Raw genomic sequence first — 24,419 nt, forward strand, 5'->3', positions numbered from 1 at the left:
CTGCTCTGAGCTCACTGAAGTCACAGGTATCGGATACCGCTGAGGTAAAGGGGTGTTGATGGGGAAATCAAACCACTTACACCAGAGCTTACGCCATAGCATCAAGCAATGAGATTATCAAAACAATATCCCCTGGCATCGGGCAAAGGCAATTAGAGATGGGCTACAGCATGAATAATTAAGCCATAACTTTAGTTAAATTATTTGTACTGTCAACAGCTCAAAAAGCAACCGTAGAAAAGACACATTAATCTAGCAGATGAACAAGCACAGAGGTAAGATGAAGCTGAACATGGGAGAAAGCAGGGGAATTTTTCCAGTACCTCCCTCTAATGCAGCACTCCATCCTTCTAGATGTTGTCTGCATTCGTGCGCAGTTGCACTCAAGGGGTTTTCTTCAATCCATGTGGGAGACTGCTGCAGATGAAGTAATCCCAAAGACTGTTCCACTGTTCCAAAGTTCCTCCTAAGCACTGAGTTCATGTTCCCTTTCAACAACATTCCCTACTTCTAGAAACAGAACGTTACCCTGAAGCAGTTCCTGCACAGCTAACGCTTACATCTTATACATCACCGCTGCTAACACGACTGAGACAAGAGCAGAAGTGGTAGGAAAACGTCTTGTACGAGCTTCTAGGAATTGTGTCTGTTCAGCTGTTACCAGAACTGCATCGAGCACATTCTGCAGGTATGTATGTGGATGGACAAAGCAACTCCTAGCAATTTGTAAAAAGGTTCTTTTATCTCTATGTGATTCTAGAAAAGTCCACAAACAGGAGAGAGCCCCATGTTATGACGCTGTTTGGTGATAATCCCTCCGTCACATTAAAGAGCCTCATCTCTCAATGACTTCACCTTGCAAGCTTAAGCCACGCTGGAGAACCCAACCTTGGGATCCTGCCCGAAGTAAAATCCTCACAAAGCAAGTGGTCATCTAGAAGATCAGCTATGTATGCGCTGGCTTGCTATTACATGCAGATAACAGCAGAAAGGTTTTCACTGCTGGCTTATTGGCACCTTGATCACAGCGTTACTTCATGTCATTACGTACCTAGTTTACAATCACAACCCTCAGAGTATGTGTGAGAATGCCATTTAGTGGAACACACTAGAAAATTACACAGGACGACTTTGCAGCTTGGCATCTCGTTGCTGCTTCTCACATTAATAAAAAAATTTCTCCTGCGAGATGTATGGGTTTGTAGCCCGGCTCTGCGGGACTCTCACTACACACAGCACAGCAGATAACACCTGCTGACTCACAGGATGTATTTCTGCTGCTTAGCACACCCAGGGATGAGCAGAGCTCAAAGACTCTCTTTTTTTTAAATTTCAAGTCCCTTGACAACCTGCTAAGAATTCTAAATTCATTAATAGCAGCGTAATAAATTATGAATATAACACTGAGTCATAAAGGCAAAAAGAAAACGCTTAAAGGTATCTGGGTGAGAAATCCTGAAAACCTCCATTTATTAATATTCAGCTAGTCCAAATAACCAACACGAAGCGTTAAGATCTACTTTGAAACTACCAATGATTACTTTGAAATCTCATTCTTCTTCCTACTCAAGGGCATTATTTTGGGTATAAGCAGAAAATAAAAACAAATTAAAGTCAGAGCAAAAGGAAAAGGAACTGGAGGAGGGAAAAAGCTAAATTGCCATAGCAGGGCCATTGAAAAAGATGCTGTGTTCACTAAGACACTTGTGAGAGGTAGCAGAGACAGTACAAAGTAGGAAAGCAGAAAATTTAGTGCCACTGCATTGCTATATTGCATTAAGAAAAGTGTGTATTTGCATATGACAGCCACACCCAGCACTAAACCCCTCAGAAATCGCAGTGCCAACAGCCTAGTTACAGCGACGCTTTCTGCAACAATCCTGAAAATGAGTTTGTCCCTCCTGTGCTAACACTTAGAGAGCTCTTAACACGTAGCCTAAGCGTATGATTTAGAACCTACTCAGCTAGAACAAAGTTTTTATTGTTTCGCTGCTATTCTAAGGATCTCAGATCTGTCCTTGTCACTTATCTTGTCTCTCAAGGGATATCAGCATTTTCAGGCTATTTATTACAAATATTAACTATTAAACTTGTGTAAGAGCTAAAGGCACACAATTTAACACCCTGCTGCCACTTTCAAGCTAGGGCAACAGAAATTAACAATTCACACTGCACTACTCCTGCTCTGCATGACAATGATTTTCCAGCTCCTTATCTCCCATGGAAAAGGAAAGCACACTGCCTAGCTAAGAGACCATGGAACCAAAAGAGCAATTCTTTAGCCAGAGCTTCCACAAATTTCCTTTAAGACCATCATCAAGGGTCAAGAAGTAGTTGACAGCATCAGCTACCTCCATATGCAAAACAAATACTGGATATGTAATGCATGAAAATGAATTCACTAGTGTTTATGAAATGCTTGAGAATGCGTCCAAATGAGAACTATCAACCACTCATCCTTGTGCATTATGAAAAAAAAAAGAGGAAAAAAGCTTACTCCCAGCAAGAACTGCAACCCTTCATACACAGCCAAGAAAAAAAATAATCCTAAAAAGAGCCTCCAGCAAGATGGCTCACGTCAGGCTTTTGGACTAAAGATACACATGAGGAACACGTTACACACAAAGATATCCTCAGTTTTTGCAATAGGCCTTCAGTCCTATTTTGCCTTAAGTCATGGAGTACTCCAACCAACAGCTTCAAAGAATTTCACAGACATTGTTTGCTACAGGAGGACGATAATATAATAAAATATTATGTGCACTCTATAGATGTGCCAAAGAGCAGGGAAAGGTTAAATGCAACCTTATCCAAGGTTGCACATAAATTGAGCCATGGATTTGTGGAAAACAGTTGTCACGTCAGCTACTATTCCTATTTGCCTTCCCCTCAACAGTTTGAAACCTGTGCTTTTATGCAGAAGAAATCAAAAAGGACTGGGAGTTGTCATGGACAGCTATTAGCTTCAGCCCTGAAAAGAAAGCTGAAAACTTTCTCTCCTACAGCTAGACTTGACGAAAACCAAACCTGCAACTTGTATCATGCAGCAGCTGTGGATCCCACACAACCTAAGGCTAACTTTATTCACAGTCTGTTAAGAAATGGGGAGGAAAGGAGAGAAAGGAGAAAAGATTAATTGCACAAAGGAGTGCACAAATCTTTTCAGAGTAGGACGCAAAACATATTTATTTGTTTCTTTATGAAATATTTAAAAAATATTCCTCCCTTAAAATATATTTTTTACAAGCCTCTAATAGTTTTGGCAGAACTTTCAAGCTCTGCCAAGAAACCTATTTGGACTGAATCCTTAAACAGAAGGAAAAATCAATCGCTGTTGTAAATGATGGTGTATTTCACTGAGCATAGATTTAATTCTGGGAAAACCTTCACTGATATCTCAACAGAAGTAAACAAGAGCAGACAAGTTATTTACAAATGTGTTCTAGAGAGATAGCTCGCCTCAGTTCTTCGCTGAGGTGATCTGCCATCAGTGAGCAGAGCTCTCACCTTCTCCCTCAGTTGCTTTGCTTCTCTCTTCTTCCTCTAGATCTGGCCCCCTTTTCAGTTCCTCTTTTACTTTCACATCTTCCAAGGCCGTTTCAATAGCCATGACATCCCCAATAGACTTCTGATCCTCTGTTTTATGTCTTCTGGGTTGACTTCTTTTTCTGTGAGACCTAGAAGTACAGAAGTGTGATTTGACTTAAAAGAGCAGCCTTCAATATATAAAACAATCACCAACTTAAAAAGCTGCACATGAAACAAAAGGATCTTCTTTGGAGAGAAAACACAAGGTAGCTAACAATAGCTGCAGGGCAAAACAGATATCTGAAAGGAAACAGATGAACCTTGCATAACACAACATTTGAGATCCATTCACAGCAGCCATTAATTGTTCTGGTTTCTTAAAGAGCTTTTTCCACCCTAATATAAGCTCATGAGATGCAGTTAAAATCCTTTCGATTGTATTTTAAATCTATTTTGCTTGTATTTCAAAAAACAGATGAAAAGATGTTATAAATCTTTCTTTCATCCTCTTTCCATTCCATCATTTCTTTTCATTCTCTACGTGCTTCCTTTTAGAAAACTGCTGGAAGTCTGCAAGCATCATCTTCCAGCTCTCAAGCACTACCCCAGCACTGCCACTTTTTCAAAACACCGAATAATGAATGCTGATAGCATGAGCAATAGGCAGCCTATGATTTCAGTAGTCTAATTCACAGGGTCCAAGGCCTATGAAGAAGCCTAACTAAAAAAAAAGTGCCTATTAATGTGCTCAGACTAACAAGCTAAGGGTGTCCTCTCTTAAGAGTCAACGTCACTATGACAAAAAGATCACAGCAGCCACAGTGTGAAGGCAAATGCAAAACCAGATGCCGGGAAAATGCCTTTTGGTTAGGACCCATACCAGAAGCCAAGCACCCGCACTGCCACTCACTCACTCCCCAGCAGGACAGGAGGAGAAAATATGAGGAACAAAAGCGAGAAAACTTTTAGGACCAAACACAGACAATTTAATAGGTGAAGGAAAGAGGAAAATGAGAGAAAGAGGAAAAAAAGGGCAAAGGAAATCACTTACCACCTCCTACTTGCAGGCCAATGCCCAGCCAGTCACTGGCAACTATACCCACCCACTCTTCTTCTTCCTCCACCCCAGTTTTTACTGCTGAGCATGACGCTGCATGCCATGGAATATTACCCCTTTGGCCAGTTTGGGCCAGTCGTCCTGGCCTCTGCCTCTCCCAGCCTGCTCGCCGAGCAGGGGCAGAGTGGGAAAAGCCTTGCTGCTGCACAGGCACTGCTCAGCAAAAGCCAAAACAGTGGTGCTATCAGCATTGTTTTAGCCACACGTCCAAAACATGGCCCCGTTTGGGCTGCTGGGAAGAAAGTTAACTCCATCCCAGCCAGACCCAGTACGGACTTCTCCTTAAAGGATCTGCCAAACTGCTCCCTTCAGTTGGGGTGCAAGCCTACCGGGCTCTGTTTTTCAGAAGAGACTAATTCAGAAACCTGCATTTTTACACTATTTTTTTTAGCATGCAGAGATATATTTTATTTTTTTTGAGAACAGGATCCTTCCATATGGCCTCCCTGTTCCAGGCCCTTGCATCTACCATCACGTAAGAAACCAAACCACGCTGATACTGCATGCCCTTCCATCAGTCCTAAACTGTAGAAAAGCTGAAATTCAGCTTCACATCCCCAGAAACTTGGTTGCTAATTAGATTTGGAGTACTACAAAGTTAAGAGTCCTTAATCAGGCAACCAACAAAGGAAGGGAAAAAAAATCAACCTGAGATGAATGATTAATAGAAAGGAAAGTTGATCCATATGCACAGGAATTTATAATTGCTAGACTACAACCATATGGTAGCACTCCAAGTATAGATGTTAACTTCGCACCTGCAAGACTCTCATTAGCAGGAACACGCAGCTGAACCCAGAAGGATCAACTTTTCACCAATATTCCACGCACACGCCACCTTTTTCTCCATGTGGGGGGAAATCCAGGTGGGAGAAGACAAACCTCTAAGACTTTTCTGTTACAGCTGAAGCTTTCCATAGCTGGTAAGGAAAGCAGTGGAGTAAAATCAAGCTATTTTAAGTGAAGTGTATGTTTTACTGCCATTGTGTAGAAGTGCCAGGCAAAAATTAAGTCACACAACTTCATACTCACGGGAGATAAAAAAAGATCTTTCTACACCACTCTTTTGACTCTGAAGTTGTGGAAAAGCGAAGAGAGGAAGAAAGAGCACATCCATTTAAAGAAACTGGGCTTCCAGAACTAAGAGCCGAAGGCTGTACATTTCCAGAAGTGAAGATGTTCTGTACCTGACAGAATTCGCAGACCAGAAACGGGCTTTTTGTGGACAAGACTAAAGCAGTCCCTTGCTGAAGCCATAAAGTAAACAAAGTAGGTTTTTCCAAGGTAACTAAGTATGAATGACCTTAGAGAAGAAATAACATATCTCTTTGCAGAGTTTAAAAGCTACAGTCTCCAAGAGAGATGGCAAAAAAGCTGCTTTGTACTCTTTGAAGTACAGACCACAAAGTGACTTAAAATTAAGTAGATACAACTGCGAAGAGGTTTGGGCAGAGGTGAATCCCATTCTTCCAGTAAAGTCCATCCTGCTGAGAAAAGTCAGTCTTCAAGTAAAATTGTGTCTTTCTAAGACATAAGCATAAGAGGGAGACTACTGATAAGCAGTACTAAACTGCTTGAAACCTACTCCAATGTAATACCGAAAAAATGTAGGAAACAATGATAGATAAGAAAAAAGTAGCTGGATGTTTTACAATAGCTCGGGTTAAAAGAGAGGCTCCTCTGCTAAGCAATAGGTTCAAACAGGGGAAATATCCTTGGTGTTACACGTGCAACGTTAAATATACCCAAGTTACCCTGAATATCCATAGAAGTTATTCCCATAAAGAGACTCCCAGTTTACAGGCATGGAAGAATAGGATGCAGGGACCCACTGGAGTTCGGTTGCAGCCCCAAGAACAGAAATCCCAGCTGCCGACTCTCAGACCACCCTGTTTTTCCTGAAGCTCACTACAGGAGGAAGAACTGAAAACATTTTAGGAAAATAACCTCTGGAGTGAAGCAACATTGCAGAGGTCTGCCATCTGTCAAAAAGCCCCGCTTATATCTTTAAGAGCATGCCTTTAGTAGACAACACACTTTCCCTGTTCAGCATTTTAAAATAAGGGCCTAAGCGTTTCACGTGGGAAAGGTAAGGCACAGGACCACCGGTGCGAAGCAAAACTAGGTGACCAAAAACTCCTGGAGGACAACAAAGACCATGCTAGGGGAAGAGAAACACTTACTGGCATATCCTTTTCTTTGATATAATACCTGAATGCATCCAACATCATCAAATTATTAGGTCTGTAATTTTAAAACTCCAAGCCGCTCATAGATCCTACCAAAGATGGCCTCAGAAACCTAAAGACTAATTAAAGTTTTATTTCTGGATTTCAAGGAAGTGATGTTTGAACAGAAATTACAAGCGGAACGTGACTTTTTGATGAAGCAGGACAATTTCCAAAAATTGACAACACTGGCATCTGAAATGCAACGAATGGTAGATGAGATCAGGAAGAAAGAAGCTGTGTGCGCTACAGAGGAAGCATTTTGGGTAACAGGCAGGCTAGGAATGAGAATGATGTTAAAAAAAAAAGGAAAAAAAAAAGTGTAAGGGAGCATATGGAAGAGCAGACACTTTACATCTATCTGAGTACATGAAAGCCTTACGATCATCCAATTTCTTGCAACATAGAGTCTCAATCTTCATGCAAGCATGCCACGGAAGGTAAGTTCTCCCAGTGGCAGCCCATCTCTAAAACACACTAGTCCAATCCCACCTGCCAAGGCAGCAGCAGCTTTTTATTGACTATCTGCTTTGGTGACCGGTAGCTTTGCCCACATCCAGTTCTCCATCGGACAAATATCACATCTCTGGCCTGGGTTTGTTCAGGTCGTTAGCTGAACACTCAAGAATGGAAAACCAGAACAGGCAGCTGAGGTTGTCTAACAGGACACAAGAGGGGATCTCAGAAAACTGCACAAATACAAGATGAAGTCTGAGAAACCTCGATGTCCAAAGATTTTCTGTGCCCGTTCAAGGAAGCAGGCGTGAAAAAACTAATTGAACCAGGAAAACACTTTAGGAGTTACTGTTTTAAGAAACTTGACAGGAGAAAGAACAAAGTCATTGAAGTTGATGAGGGAAGTCACATACCGGTGTTTGTTGTCCTCTTCCTCATCTCCTATCCTATAAAGCAAGATTCCAACAGTAAAAGGTTAGCATGCCAAATTTTCAATTCAAGCATGCTGTAACACAAAAAACATGATGAACTTGCAGAAAATTAATACAGAGATCAAAGGAAGCACAAAAAGGCATGCATAAAATCCCTTTTGCAATTGACAACTTTTTCCTCCTGCCTTCTGATAAGCGAAGCTATGAATGTTTACTATAGATTTTTTGTCTTCTAGGATAAAAGATGGGATGTGAGAGCGCAGACAGTGTCCTACTTTCAAAAAACTTGTGCTTCTATAGTGTTTAGAAGAAACAGAACAATGAGGGAGCGTATTACCCATGAAAAAAATAGAAAAGAGCAAATGAGAGAGAGTGAGAAAGAGTTTGAACTATCCCAAACTGAGAGTTACCGAGTTTAAAAGCTTAGCCATTAAAATCAAACACAATGCTTAGACATTTTTTTGTTGTTGTTTTTGTTGTCTGGGTGGTTGGTTTTTTGTTTGTTTTACCTGCGAAGCAATTTGGCCTTCAATTCTGCCTTCGTCTCATTCCAGGCATCTAGTTCTGGGCTAGTCAGAGCCGTGGGTTTCATGTGGTCCAGGACAGCAATGTCTTTTCCTTGTTTCCACAAATCGTAACGTTCTGGTTGCAGAACCCTCACAAAGACATCCATGGAAATCTTCACCATGTCTTTGCGGCAAGTACACTGCAAGAGATTTCCAGACACCAACACCATGTCAGATCAGAGGAACTTTTTCTTTTCCCATCAGCTGAGCTTGCCTTCCTCCAGAGGCAAACTGGCACTCTGCAGGCTTTGTCTGTAAGGCCGACAGTGGGTTACGCAAGGAAGTGCACTGACGCACACATCGGTATTTCAACTCGATGAAAAGCATTGCCTCCACCTGCCCTGGGCAAAACCAGAGACAGCACAAGCTGCCATATGCTCCAAGGTAGCTGAAGACTCTGTTCCCCAACGTTTTCTTCTCTAAGCCCACCAAGTTAGAACTGTCTTATAAATGCTACACGGGGTACGCGTTACTCATCTGCTGTCTTGCAGTCATTAGACAGTAACAACTTTGGTCAATACAGACCAGAGGTCTGGGTTTGAGCTCAAACCTCCATTTCCCCTCTTAGCCAGTCTCTTCTGGAGTTTCTCAGGCTGAAATGAGATTAGCAACACCACTTTGTAACTGAAAAAGCCTTAAAGGAACAAAAGCTTAACCTAATGACCAAGGCAGTTAAACTTCATAACTGTATGTCAAAGATGTGGCATATAAATCCTTTACAAGACAGTAAATTGCACAACCAAAAATTAAGAACATTCTGCTGCAGGCAACGCAAGATGGTTTGAACAGACGGACAAGATCTGTTCAGCTGTGTCCAGCTTCCAAAAATTAACTGGTTACTTAGCAAAAGACGGTAAAAATAGTGGAGTGGGAGAAGAATCAAAAGAAAGAGCAGGAACGTACCGATGGCACTGGATGCAGGTAATAGCCAAGACACCGGTTTGGCAATAGCATTATTCAGGAAGCTCAGCCCACACAAAAATGGAGCAGAATAAAAATACAGATGTGCGTCACGGAAAGCAAGCAGCCAGCCACCCCGCAGTAGGAGCCCTGGCCGCCCTCCATTTTCTGAGCTGGTAACACCGCAACTAACAAAACCTACCTGTACGTTGAGCAGGCTTTTAAAAATCAGAAGAGAAACATTGGTGATTTATAACTAAGAAATTATCACAACTTGACTCCCCAGTGCCCCGATAGAAGACCTAAAGCAGCAAAAAATACCAGAATATTCTTCAACCTCCAGCAATTAACACACAAAGCTCAAGAAATTACTTTTACCTGTGCACTTCAGGAAACTAATCAAAGCACACGTAGAGAAATAAAAAAGGCTGAAAACCACCAACAATCTGCATTTAACCCAAATATGCCTATGCCCAAGAAAACACGCCTTTCATTTCAGGTAGCGTACGTTCATTAAAACCTCTGGAATTCCACCCTTGCCGTTGTATTCATCTACACAAAGACTAGTTACAGGTTTATTTACTTGGATTCTGTTTGCTCTGATGAAGCTCAGAATTAATGGACTGTCTCTCTTCCAAGGAGATTCTCACCCAGGACGCAGACTCCAGGCTGAAGGAGCATCTGTTCTTTACGAGCTTCTAACTCAAAGGCGGCACAGGATTGAGAAGGGCACAGCAATGCAGCAAGGTCCCCTCGTCTCACGGGGGCTGAACTGCAGCTTTGCTGGTGGGTGTGAAAAGCGGGACCCCTTCTTAGTTCTGCTCTAAGGTTCACAGCACTGCTTGGCTGGCACCTGCACGAAATTGCCTTTCAGCTTCAAGTTGAGGGTGAGGTAATTTAGCCACTTTGCAGGACTTTTTTTTAAAGCTGTTTCACCATCCCTCTGTACCTTTTCTAAACTATCCTATCCTTTTTCCTCACAGAAATGCATAAACCTGTCTCCTTTCTTCTTTCATTTTTCACTACCATTATTAAAAGCCTTACGGCTTCTCAAGAAGCCATCAAGAGAGGAGAAGGATTCTTTCTGTGCAGTTCTTGGCTATCCCACTTCCCCCAGCCCGTTTCTCATTTGGGCTACCTGCAGCCCTGCTACGACTTGGAAGGCAGCAACCACCGAGCACGTTGAGTGGGAAGAAGTATTTATGGCCAGGCACTTTCAGGAAAACTCAATTCATTTAATGAAAAATAGTGCAAGAAAGAAAGGCTGGAAATGCAATTTGGCCAAAAAAAAAATGGCAGGCCCACAGCTGGCGCCCATGTTTCAAATTCCTGCCCAGGCAGAAGCTTCTCACCAGCACCTCCACAAACGTATGCTTAAGGGATTTGTGTTGAGCACATTCTCAATCACTTTTCCTTAAGAAATGTTAAAAGCGCCTGTGTACTGCTACAGAGAGGAACGCAGAAGAGCACCCCACAGCATACATCACCAGAGATCGACCTCCTCTGCCTTTACGAATATGAAAAAGGGCTTAAGAGAGGAACAGCCCACTTCCTGATCCTGACCTGGCACCAGGTGCTACAAGCACGCAGATGTCAATCCCTTCAAATCAAGCAGAGCAAATCCTGAGTCGGACAGGTCTAAAGGTCTCCAGTGCAGTCTCCAACACCACAGAGCCACCGGCAGCCTAGAAGTCTCACAACAACGTGAAATATACACAGATTATCGCGATGCCACATACTGAGCTCGCTGGATGCTGCTCCTCACGCTGCTACTCAGAGAAATGCCACCACGGGCTGCAGTCTCCAACACGCCGCAACACCAGCAGCCTGCAGTAGCCAAGTTCCTTTCTTCATACACAGATCTAACATGATGTATGTTTATATTTCAATTTTAATTTAATTTTATTGCTTTCACAGTAGCAAGCATGAATAATTTACAAAGCCTTTTTCCTCTGGGGCTTCTCCCAGATCATGCAGTTATATTTCCTCAGCTGCTGCAGTTCTGTCACATTCATGCTCCCAGAATGGCCAGGGTATTTTTCCATACCCTTCCCTCAGACACAGCAGCAAGATCCTGCTAACACAGCAGACACAATACAACTGCAAAAGGGAACATGCACGTATGTGTTAGGAGTAGTTAGTTAGGAGAGGGAGCAGAAGGGGGAGATGAGAGAAGGAGACTGCGGGGAAAGAGAGGCGAGAAGGTTCCTTTGCAGCTAATTACCTGCTCTGCTGTATTAGAACAGGGCAAAAAGAACAAGAATGTGTTTCCTTGTCAATGACAGACATTTCCATATACACAGTCATATTTATTCCAAATATTCTAAGTATTTAATTTGGCCATAAACACACAAGCTTTCTAATATTATGCCTACACTCCCCCCCATCTCTCCCTACTCCAATCTCTGCAGAACATAGCTTTCCTTTTCCATTTTCCCTCCTCAAATTCTAACACTTTACTACCCCAGTATTATTAAAATGTGCAGAAGCAACAATATAAAATGAACACGACTACACTTACACAACCACTAAGGAGAGATAAGAAACCTCGTTTCCTTTATGTGAGTGAAAACGGAACCACAAAGTCCCCATTCAGGTATTCTAGAAATTCCTACTACAGATTTTCTTCCTTTCTTTTGGCAGCACAACACATACCAGTTGTAGACCTATGTAGGATTTAAAAGTGATATGGTCACCCAAAGCACGGACCATGACTAAAAGGCAACATGAGGGATGTGCTTGTCATAACAAGCTGGCAGGTGAGAAATGTAAGGAACTCTGAGATCTAATCAAACATCTTGGTGCCTCTTCTCTGCCTCTCCCCACCTGGTAGCCAGACTGCCACACCGACCTGCTCGGGAACAGCACGGCTGTAGCAATGACAGATCAAACAACAGAGCATTTGTCATCAAGGAAGATTCATCTCCGAGGACCAACTGCAAGTTCTGAGGAAGGCGGCAGGGGACAGAAAGCAGAACAGTGTTAGGGGTAGTTCTTTGCCTTCAGTTACGGGGTATTTGAGACCCAAAGGAGCAACAAGACAATAGGAACTTCCATATTCACCAAGCCTCCAGGAATTTATTTGTTCCATCTTCTGAAGACTTTTGCCAGCCCCAGCTCTCCTTTTGCATAAGCTAATGACTTTGCTACCCATACGGGATAAAAATACACAAAGCCAATTTGCAAACAAAACACCTACAAAAATAAGGAAATGCAAAGGTGAAACACTTTTCCAAGATGGAAAAACATTCTTCCCCCATTTCCTATTTTATTATCTGTTACTCAGAGTTGGAGACTGTGGTGAGATACCTAACCACACCAGGAACCGTCTCATCGATAATAATTCACAGTGATAGCTGGAAATTTGTGACTCCTGAATGTGTAACTGTTATTTGCTATTTTATTTTTAAACAAGCATATATAAAATTACAGTGAAATAAAAAGATGAAATGATCTATGAAAAAAACGTAGCCTTATTCAACCTCAACCTCATTGCTGTAGGGCCTCTGTCCCTCGTTTCCCAGCTATTACCACTAAACTGAACCCCATCTGTTCTGCAACATAGAAAGAGTTAATGTAAAACATCCCTTCTCCTTATGTAGGAATGGTCACAAAAATGATCTACGCGAATTGGCACATCTGGTTCCCATGGAAAAAAAAAAAAAACAACAACTTACATTTAGATGAAGTCAGGGCCTGTTGCAAGCACAGTTGTTTAAGACTCAGCTAGCCTCCCCCACTTTGCCTTAATGGAAATTTGAACAGAAAAAGCAACAATGCACTCAAAGTTAAGTTCTTTCAGCTATTATGCCGTCATTAAATGGAAAACCTAAACCTTTGCTTAAGGTTGTTGTTTTTTTTTTATCTGCTTCTTCATAATGATGAAGCCTAAAAGCAAGTTACTGGGAAGGAAAAGACGGTTATGTCCAAAAGGTCAGAAAATTCTTGCTGTACATTATCGGAATACACACTGCTCACACAGAGAACACTCCTAAACGTGTCTCTCTGAATTGCCAGGACAAGATATAAAGCTTCAGCTTTTGGCAGAAACACAAAATCCTCCCAGTACAATACTTCTAAACAGCTATCCCAACTGCTTATCCGAGTACAGATGTGTTCCTTGAGATCTAATTAATACTCACCCAGTACGACAGAAAAAACTAGTCTGGGCTGCAGTTTATCTCCCTTCCCTTCAGCCCAAAGTTACATTTCCACTCAGCCCCTTAGTGAGCAATGCTCCCAGAGACAACCAAGTTTTCAAAAGTGACAAAAAGCACACAAATTGCAGGTGGGTGCCTAAAAGGTGAGCGGCGGGTATTCTGCAAGTCACTGAGGAGTTAAACTTCGAAAAGAAGGAGAAAAACCTAAAATGCATGGTCTGTGTGCTTAATGGTTGGTAGTTGAAAGCTTGTGGGAAGGGAGATGAGTCTTGACCCCCCGTTTCTACTCTAATTACAAGAATTGCTGTAAGTCTCAACAACAAACCAGTTCATTAGGAAACCCAGTGGAAACCCTCCACAGAGTTTCATAAACAAAACAATTAGGCAAAGACTTCCAAGGACTCCCCCTGGTCCCTGGCCGCAGGGCATGCTTTCTCCTCACTTGCTTCCTTAACTTGCTGCCATAATGTTCCGTGCAGATTTCTGTGGGCAGAAGAGCTGGGTAATGGCAAGTGGTGGTAGCTGGGGCGGCAGTTTTACCCCATTTCACTGCAACCCTCAAAATGCAGCATGAAGTGCCACGTGATGTGCTTTGTTAGGCAAAACAGTAACACTCCATCCAACTCGCAGGTTTCTGCTGATGTGGTACGTGGAGATGTGTCAGCCTTTCCCCCCACCATGCTATTTCACAACTTCTGCCGGAATCGGCTTTTTTTTTAAAAAAAAAAAAAAAAAGCTCTTCTACTCCTCTGTGCACTGCACCTGTACAGTTGCCAACTACTCCTGAATGTCTCTAAAATGTTCCATCATCGTTCCTGTGAGATGGACGCAACCCCAGCGAGTGAGGGTCCTGCACTGTGTCTCTGATAAGGCTGAAAGGACCAAGAAAAGAAATTCACTGCTCTCAGCAACGCTACCAAGGGCTCAATGAAATCCCAGCTCCTCTGTGTATGGACAGACTTGTTCCAGTACAAGAATTAAACACAGTTAAGACTAAATCATAACCACTGGATAAAAGCCTACAGTGAACACCATTTTAAGGTAATCTCAAGCTATTATTTCTTCTGCATCGTAAGCCTTGTGGTTGGTGAAATAAGTCTACAACCGAGCACTTCTGCCGGCAGAAAGTGTGTCGTGTCAGCAGGTCAGCACCGTGTTTGTGCGTTAAGGAAGCAGCTACCATGCACTGACATGGCTTAGTGAAGTTCTGCAGCTCTGAAGTGACAGATGTACTAGACAATTCCTGCTAAGTCAGTGCAGTTAGCCTTTTATCCTCCTGTTGGATCAACCGCTTTTTCGTTTCGTTTAAAAAGAAAGCCAAAAGCTGCGATGGTTTGCAGGCCTGTGATATAACAGATGAAGCGGTAAAATCCACCATTTTGTATACCACGTATGACTAGGAAAATCTACAGGCAGTTTGTAGAAAGATGAATCATTTTGTTTGGTGGAATATCAAGCGTTGGTATCTGGAGTGACAACCCAAGATCTGCCTCTAGCACACTGGAATTATTTTCCTTGGTAACAAGTATTCCTCAGTGACATTTTTCAAACGGACAAGAAGCTGAGATTTGTTTGTTCCATCTCCAAATGATATAAATTAGAATCAAGGGAGGGCTGATGTATAAATAAAGGAGGCAGGAGGCTGTCTGTCAATCCTAAAAGAAACAGCAATCGAGGCCCCTCTGAAAACCACACGCCAAAAGAAGCACTTCTTTCTCTTTCCTGTAATAATCTATATTCACCTGCATGTATTCTCAAAGCAGTCAGAGAGCTTGGTGGGTTACAGAGCAGAGGTGAGATCTGAATCCTGACAACTGAGATTAGGAAGCGTCCTCAAAGACCCTGCAACAGAACCTGCTGACTGAACCTGCCAGGAGGGAACGGGCTGGAAGAAAATCAGGAGCATGGCTGTCAGGAAAGACAAGTAATTAAGCCAGGTGAAGTTTAAAAAATTAAAAGATGTTGTTCGTAAGCCATCTACTCTAACCATGCTATAATAAAAAGTGGGGTTTATTTTTTAAAATCTTCTTCCTGCACAGAGCGAAGAGACAGAAGGTTAACAAATGTTGCCCTGAAGTATGCTGAAGGAATTACTGTGGAGGACAACAAAAACAAAAGGTGCCTGATGAGAAAGTGTGATGCGACTTCACAGCTACTTTACACTTTTACACTGCCTTTCTGAGTTCTAACATCATCATTTCTGCAACTCTTGAGCAGAATGCACTCTTATTTATTCACTCGTAGGTGGATAGGACTGCTCTTCTTCCTTTGTATCTAAGCCCCCGTGTGTCACCCATGAAGCGATTCAGTGGAGCAACACCAACTGCCCGGGAAAGCACAATGCTGCAGCTGCTTTCAGAAGGCATCGTGATGGCCTCGCAGTCCTACTGTCGCCAAAGCCCGATGACCCCAGAGCCCCAGCTCTGACACATGAACGACTGGGGCCGGTAGCCTTTACCAGGGACTCCACGTGACAGGGAAGCAGAGCAAATAAGCTGCAGGGAGCACATTCTTCACATAGCTATTTACTTGCAGCCACAAAGCACACAGCCACCTCCATGCTATAAATCACGGGGTTAGTGAGGCAGGGAGAGGGGGGAGACTGGCAGCCCAGCCACATCAGGACCCGATGGGCTGAGGGCAGCTCCTGTAGAGGCACCCTGAGCTGGAAAAGTCCAAGTCAAGAACAGCATGCTTTACACCTTAGAGCAACTAAGCTAAAAGTAAATCAGCCTGAGCAATCTTGTAAAGCAGATTCCTACCAGTTCATCGCCCTAAGGGCGAGGACAAGGGGTGAGCAGAGCAGGCAAGCTGCCTGAAGTCATTTCTACCCCCACTGCCCACCCCGAGGTATAAAATGTCCCATTTGGGGGAGGCAGGTCCTGAACAGCTCCCTGTGACCTGGACTGGGCGCTGCAGTTGCTCACGTGCCCCTTCTTCCAGCAGAAACCCACCTGGCAGCACCCAGCCCAGTGGCTAAAATCCCCCAAACCTCCAGATTTTGTGATTACAGATCAGTATTTGTTCTTCCTTCCTTAGGAAAATGCTGCCAACCAACCTCCCAGTCAGTACTTCAGAAGGAGATCTCAGAAGAGAGCTGATAAAACGAAGCTCCGAGAAACCTTCAGAAAAATAACTGTCTCCTCTCCGCCTTAACCTGAAAAGCTTTTTATTGCAAAGAATCAGTGCTTTGTGGAGAGTCAAGCATTAGGAATGTTTACAAATAACACAAGAAAATAACTACCAAAAAGGGGAGAGATTTTATACAAGAGCATTTTTTGAATCTGTCTTACAAAAGGGAACTATGGAAATGCTATTCCATACTAGAATATTTTTATCTTTTTTTTTTTTTTTTTTTTTTAGTATTCTACACTTAAAAGGTCCAATTAGAATCAGTTAAGGCATACATACAAAGTAATGCAAAAATACAAGTTTTATTTCCCCTATTTCAGAGACCAATTTTATGGCACTACCAAGCAGTTTCTGCATAATTCTCAGGAATTTTATTTCCTGGGAAATAAAGGACATCTTTCAAGAGAAAACCTACTAGCATATGAATAGTGAGGAGAAGCAAGCTTCGATTTTGCAATGAAAATTATATGCCAGACAACTTTAAATCACAAACACTCCAAAAGTAAATTTGAGATCTGTTATGCCATTATCATCTTAAAAACGCACACCAAAAAATAAAAATAAAAATCTGCCATGGAAGCGACGGTTCGGAAACAGCAAGCTATGCAAAAGACCGTAGTGTAAGCTCCAAAAGGCACCTCTCCTGGAGACACCTTTATGTATCAGTAAAATCCAAGCAGAAGAGTCTTGCTCGTCTTCGCCTTCTCGCCAGAGAAAGGAGTAAGCAGCTGCGCCAGAGCGGAGGTCTCTCCTGGAATGCTCTGCAGGAGGAGGTGAAGGCTACTTATTTCAGGACACAAAGTGTAGGATTTGGGAAGGAGGGCAACTTGACCCCATTTTATACTGAGAGATCATTCCAGCACTATCTCTGGAGTAAATAAGAGATAAAATGAAGGTATGTAAATGTCAACCGATGGTAACGCAGACACTATCATCCAGGAGTGTCTGCTGGGAATAAAAAGGGAAGAGCAAGAAATCGTTCCCCTCTCACCCACTTATTTCCAGTTCAGTTTGTAAAAAAAAAAAAAATAGAAAAGCCGACCTGTGAGAGACACTTGAATTTCTTATAAAATTGTATACTCTGAAAGTGGCTTTTCAAAGTAGAGGAGACTTACAGGCCGCATCGACTTCAAGGAGGACACTTCACTAAACCAGTTGATGTTGAAAGGGTTGTTTAGTCAAACACACTGCTAAGACCACCCTCGGCCTATTCATGGTTGCATCCAGGAGCTTTCAGAAACAAACTGAACCAAAAAAACAATGCAGAAAGCAATTGCAGGCTCCTATTAAAAAAAAGGAAGAAAACACAAACACAAACCACACTGAACAAAGCCAGACCTGATGGTAGGGAATGAAAACGATCATTCACTGCCTTTCATTCATCAGGCCTTTTTTGACAAAAAAAATAATGGTAGACAAACGACTGAAGAGCACCAACTACCGAGTACAAAGGAAAGTATTTCTCTGTAGTTTCCAGGCTCTGTCTGTGCAGGTAAACATTAACTACAGCATACAAAAATAAAACCATCCCTATTGAACTGCATTATTTAACCAATAATACGAAGGCCTAAAGCAGAGTGTTCAGATCACAGCTGACTCCTGACATTGTGCCCCCATCTGTAGCTCCTTGAGAAACCCTTTAACTCCTTTCTGAATCTCTTCTCACTTCACACATTCTAGCAGCCCGATGCTGATGTTAGTCAGATAGGAACGGATCTTAAAAAGGGCATCTCCTGCTATGGTTTGATCTCCACATTTAACAAATAATGCTGAAATGAATTACCATTAAATATTTGGAGAGACCTAGAGATGACTGCACCCCAGGATGACCTACGGGAGCCCCAAGAATAACTGAAGGTCTCTCTCCCACCTGTAGAGTAGCTGACAGATGTAACATTCAACTGCTGCTTTCTGCACAGATTAAGCGAAACAGGAACTATGGTTGGTCTTAAAGTCAGTCACCTTGACTGGAAAGAAGTCGGCTGCAACAGAAGGTTCCTTGAGGACTGATGGGAGACATTTACAATGACAGTAAATGAGGTAACAGTTAAAGAGCTGTTAATTCTTATACTTCTGGGCACAATGTCCAGCTGCAGGCGAGACATCTATTTCCCGGTGGTACGCTACCATGTAATTAGAGACCTGAGGTAAAGGAGAGTGTTATATCCTTCCTCTGAATCGAAGGAGATTGACATTTTTCTAAGAACTGGGAGCAACCAGTCCTGAGGATTTAAATACATCATGAGTGGTGACAGGAATTTCGTCCACCACGTACCAGCACTGAGGCTAGAGAAGCACTCACCACATAGATCAGCAAGTCAGACTTCAGAAGCAAACACCTGCTATAAATAAAGAGCTGAAACAAAACCAGGGCAAGCATAAGGAAAGAAACCAGAGAATTCTGCTGAACGCTTGTGGCAACCAGTGTGCCAAAAGCCTTCAGTTCTCAGATTTCCCACCTGAGCCTGGGGCATGCTAAACATAGAGGAGACGTCTGATAGATGAAGACAGTAAATGGTAACAGGTTGTTGTCAGAGATGGCTACAACTTGCATCTGAACACGTGAAACCCAGAAGGCACAGCCCCACGACCACTGCAGGCAGACGAACACCCGTCCAGTTCCTTCATGGCATTTTTAAGCACCTGTTGATCCTGGCTACGAGTTTACACAATACACCTACCAACTAGCAGTTTCCCACACAACTCCGCAGCCATTGCGGTTTTTGCCAATGCTGATGCTTGTTCTACAATTTGAGCAGGAACTGTGTCTGAGAAGCTCATCTTTAAACTTCACTGCAGTCATCATGTATTTTTACAGCCTAGGCAGGTTCCACAGTGGTTAGCAGAACATTTCATCTGTTTGGCAGGCAATTAGCATGGTTCTATCTGTGGTTTTTGGAGGTAAGCCATTACCTTCCCGTCTCTTACTCTATGCCATTGACATGTCTCACTCTATTCATAGCTCTGAAAAAAGCAGAATTCAAATTTAATCCCCAGGATAACACTCAGGAGAACATTACAACTGTCTAATTTTGAACCTTACCTTGTCGCCAATCTCATGAGTACTGGCAGGACAAGGAGAGAAAAAGAATCCCTTTACAGCCACCTGGTTTCACTGCAGGAACACTATGGACCTATGGAGCACCATCCACTCAAGAGTTTCTAAGAATTTTAAAAATGAGCATATAACATGAATAAAAAACCTGCTCTGATGTAGGCAAATATAATCAAATTGTGCCTGACAGCACAGAAATCAATATAGCCATTTCTAAATTTAGCAAAGCTGCAGCAGTTAACCAAAAATTGCACTCCTGGACATCTCTCTTCCTGAATTCCCTTCTCCTTAAATGTGCAGGCAGGTGGGGTGTAGAGTCAGCTGATTTTCCATTAAAGTTCCTGTTTAACTTAAAATGGGATTTAAATAAACCTTTTGCCCTTACTGTGTAACAGCATTCATACCTCATCCGGAGCCTGATAGTAAGGTATCAAAGGGTTAATTAACACGTACGCAATGTGTGGTTTAGGTAATATTAAATGGAAATCTCTGAACAGACAAGTGTCAGCAAGTGCAATGGAAATAAATTGGGCATCTCCTTCCACACTTCAACTTTCTCTCCCTAGATTTGCTCAGAGCTCTCTATGCTGCTTGTTCAGTAATTTCACGCTACGCTGCTTAACAATGTAAGCATGGAGGCTCAATCTAAAACTGCACTTCCCAAATGTCACTTGTTTGTGAACACATGGCTGAACCCAAAATTGCTTTTAATATTAGAGTGGTGCCTGCTGGCACTGCTGTAGTTAAGGGTCTGTCAGAACTTCCACGATAAACCCCATTTTCTGGGGTGTATAACCACAACCATTTGCTACAGACAAGCCTGGCATACAAGGTCACAACAAACTAGACTGTTTTTTAACGTTTTCAAACCAAGTTTGCTTGGCCATTTTTGACTGCAAGACACTTAACACCGATTTGAGGCCTCTCACGGTTCTAGGTTTTTCTTACCATCTCTTTACCTCCAGAAGAATTTCAAAAGGACAACTCCCAGTCCACCTCCACATGGTCTCAGAGCCCAAGGCTACTGCCACATGGTCTGCTTTACCGCCTTGAAGGATTGCAAAAAGATTACAAACACCAACCCTGGCTTCGCATCCTTGAACACTGGCAGGGGACAGCAGGGACAAGCATATGACTTTTCAGTAGGAGGATTTTTCTGTTCTGAGAATCATTTCAGTTGCCAGTACCAGCAATTCAGAGGCATTACCTGGCTGGCACAGTGAATGTGGCTATTTTATATTTCATGGCATGCCTAACGTAAGGTGCTTTTACGCTGCTGTGGTTTCAGAAATGAAATAATAAAATCTATTTGTTTATTTTAGACAAGGAGAGTGCTCAGGTGCCAAATTTGTTGGCTAACAGCAGACTCCTTGAAACTATGGGCTGAATATTACTGACACAGTAAACAAGATACTTCACCTTTTTCAGCAACCCAAAGGGCTAAACTTGCTTTCTATGGATAAGCTTCTCAGACACTGAGTGTTGCAACGTTTGATAGTCAAGGACTGCCTGCCTGCAGTTGCTGAGGCAGGATATAAATACCAAGAGATGGGAAAAAGCAGGAAAAAAGGCTCCTGTGGGCTAACAACCACCTTCCTTTCCTAGTTGCCTTAATGATGCTTACTAATTAGAAAGGAAAACTAAGAAGAAACAGCATGGCTTTTTTCATGATTCTACAAGATCCCTCGCTGTCTGCAGTGCCAGAAACAGCACTAGCTTCGAGAAGCAGGAAGGAGTGACTGGCATTAATCACAAAGCAACCACTCAGGCTAATTAACACACAGCAATGATCACTTCTGGATATAATTATGCGTAGAAAGTTTCAGCTTGGGCCGAATGTGGTTGGAAGGCATTACAGCACAAAGGTGAAGGGTTAAAGACAGCATTTTCAATGAGCCCAGGATCCCAAAGCGGAGAAGAGAGTGAGTACACTCAGTAATCATCTACCTTTCTTAGAATATAAACCCTAGTAAAGGAAAAATGGGCATCATTACCGTGTTCCACAGATTGAGGTACAGATGCACTTGCAGCCCATTTTCAGTGGAGTTGGTTTTGCCCAGAACAAAGCATTTGGATGCATTACGAAACCTGCAGAGTCACGCCGAGTTGATAGAAGAAAAATAAGTGAAGGAGATGATATAAATGCTATTCTAGAGTGAAATCTAAGTCTGCCTTTCTGGAAAGGAACATCTGAGGCAATTTTACACAGCTACCCCATGGCAATCATTCATCCTTTCCCCAAAGACTGTGTGGAACTGATCCCTAATTTAAAAATTCACAGATTTTATTGAACCAGTTATGCTGCACTGCATCACATCTAATGTACCAAAGACATCAATGCATTAAAAACAACCCATTTAAGGCAGACTTTCAAAAAAAGAAAAACCATATTAATCAGTTTGAAATATATGCCCATAGCTGCTAATAATTCACATTTAAAAAACAGAGAACGCAGTACGCATGCTTTCATGAAAAACTGTCGGCGCCCTCGGAACTGCCAAAAGTAACAAGAACATACAAGAAGTCTGCCCTCATGAAATAGCCATACACAGCCATTCCAGCATGATTCTCCTCCTCAGACATGACTCAGGCCTTTTGTGCTGTGCACATGGTAAAGAAATTCAAATATTTTCAGAAGGTTATCGGTATATTCCTATAAAAGTTTAGGATGTCTCCAGCTTATTCCTTCTCTTTCGGGGTGTGCCTAATGAATTGTATTCAGTCACATCAGTCACCTTATTCAGTGTGAAATACAGTTTGAATGCTTCAGAAAACTAATCCGAACATATTAGTTTCAAAACAACCTCTCCACAAGGTGCATGTACATCCAGCATTCTGGAAAGTCATCGCTATGCCCTTAAGATGACATGAATTATCAATGAGAACAAAACAACAACATGGAGCAATGAAAGAGTATACCCTCAAAACAATTTCAGTTTTGGTCAAAAGGACAAGTCCCCCACTCAATCGTTTTTATTTCATGAGCTGGTGGTCTTAAGTAATCCCTCAACCAAACAGACACCTACTTGGGTTGCCATTTTTCCATAGTCGATCCATCGCAAAGTGGCAAAGTTGGTAGACTCGGCACAGTTGAAGCCATGATTGAAGCCAGCATGGTAACCGTAAGGAAATGTAATCATGAATTCTCCAGCTTCCTGGGTGATCTGAAAAACAAAAATAGAAGGAAGACTTACCCCACAGATCAACTGAAATAGCAGTTTGAGAACAGAGTTAAATCTCTCTGGTTAAATCTCTCTCTCTCAACTGGAAGGGATGCAGAACACTCACTGCCAACTCTTGGCTAAGTCTGGAACAACGTCTTGCTAACAGCAGAAATACCAAAGTAATTCTACTCATGAAAAAAGACAGTAAAAAGGATGGAAGCCATCACAAGATCTGAACTCTTTTGAGTCCAAGTTACAGAAAGGATCCTGCAGTTTAAAAGATCAACACATCTTTTGATGGTCATCACGTCAGCTTATGTTACATCCAAACTTGTGTTCATCCTCCATGCTAGTCGAGCCGAGTAAATTGGATTTCCCACCTGAACATCCGCTCTGCGTTGCAGTGTCCTGCTGAAATACTTGCTACTTTTTCACTGTATTTATTTCCTCACTCATATTTATCATTCTTATTCCCATTTATTCACCCATTAGTCAAACCACCTAAAAATTACAGCTCACCATTTGTCTACTCAAGTAAAATTAAAACAATAAGCAAAAAGATTGAAAACTGCAGATTACAGCTGTAATCAGAGGCTAATCAATTCCCAACGCTTTTAGAAAATCACCTTTTAAAAACCTATGAAGAGGAGACGTCAGGGAAGAAAGGAACGTAATTAAACACTAGCACACAGCATAAGAACAACTGGCAGCAATACAGCGCGCTTTGAGCAATCCTCCCGGGCCAGCTCGCCAGCTACCCAAACGTATGATAGCATCTCCCTTCGACAGATAGAAAAGAGGCAACATTTGTCCTTCCCCTGTCTTTCTAAACCAGAAGTGCTGACCAGGCTTTCATAACAGCCACATGACGCCTCTGGATTACTTCCCACAGCACAGCGGTTCAGAGCCTACAGAGGTTTTGAAGAACTCAGACTTAAAAACACAAGGATCGGTCCACATAGAAAGTGCTAGCAGAAGTTAAAATATTTACCCGCTACACTGATCAAACACCTAAACCTGCTAATGCTATGAACGTTAGTGGCTAAAAAAAATAGAAAAGCTTAAATGACAACACAAGAAGCTTCTGGATGAGAGGTGCCGAAGTCCGGGCTGCAGCCAGCTTCACGGCGCGTTCCCCATCCAGCCCCCTCCATAAATCAAAGCGGAGCAGTAGATTGCTAACTTCAGAAGACGGAAAGATTACGTTTCTGTCACGAAATCTACATCCTGGTGTCTTCATTTCAAGCCCACAGTGTATGTCCTCCATGTCACTGCTGTCAACATTATCCCTACAATAAATTAGAAAGCACTCGAGATGATGGATAGGCCATGCAGAAAAGTAATAACTATTGAAAGAAAGCCAGCACAAACTGCCACTCATGGAGAAAGCCCTAAATTTACTGACTTGTGCAAGCTCTTGAAGAATAAATGGAGAAATCAATAGGAGATTACAGAAATACACATTTTTAATTATTAAAAAGCCCTAGTATTGATCTGCTTCTTTTTTTTCCAGAAGTAAATACCATTATAGAGATTTATAAATGTGTGCTTATTCACTTCATTGAAGTCTGCCAAGAATTTAGATGAAGGGATCCTATCTCTGTTTCTAAAGAAAAATGGCACACACTCCCTGTCTCTGAATAATAGCGATCCTCCTTCAAAAGCTACTATTTCAGGACAGG

At 42.3% G+C, this 24,419-nt stretch overlaps 1 protein-coding gene across 1 annotated transcript in view; it reads right to left on the reverse strand.

The window, feature by feature from the left end:
* KDM4B (lysine demethylase 4B) overlaps positions 1–24,419 on the reverse strand; it is a 90,241-nt gene that overhangs the window by 25,329 nt on the left and 40,493 nt on the right. The window contains exons 9-12 of the mRNA XM_035348250.1: positions 22,600–22,737; positions 8,270–8,466; positions 7,743–7,775; positions 3,508–3,677 (exon numbers count right to left, since the gene is read on the reverse strand). Coding sequence (XP_035204141.1) covers positions 3,508–3,677; positions 7,743–7,775; positions 8,270–8,466; positions 22,600–22,737 — 538 coding nt within the window. The remainder of the gene's footprint in view (positions 1–3,507; positions 3,678–7,742; positions 7,776–8,269; positions 8,467–22,599; positions 22,738–24,419) is intronic.

This window comes from Oxyura jamaicensis, chromosome 28 (genome assembly GCF_011077185.1).
Source record: "Oxyura jamaicensis isolate SHBP4307 breed ruddy duck chromosome 28, BPBGC_Ojam_1.0, whole genome shotgun sequence".
NCBI lineage: Eukaryota > Metazoa > Chordata > Aves > Anseriformes > Anatidae > Oxyura > Oxyura jamaicensis.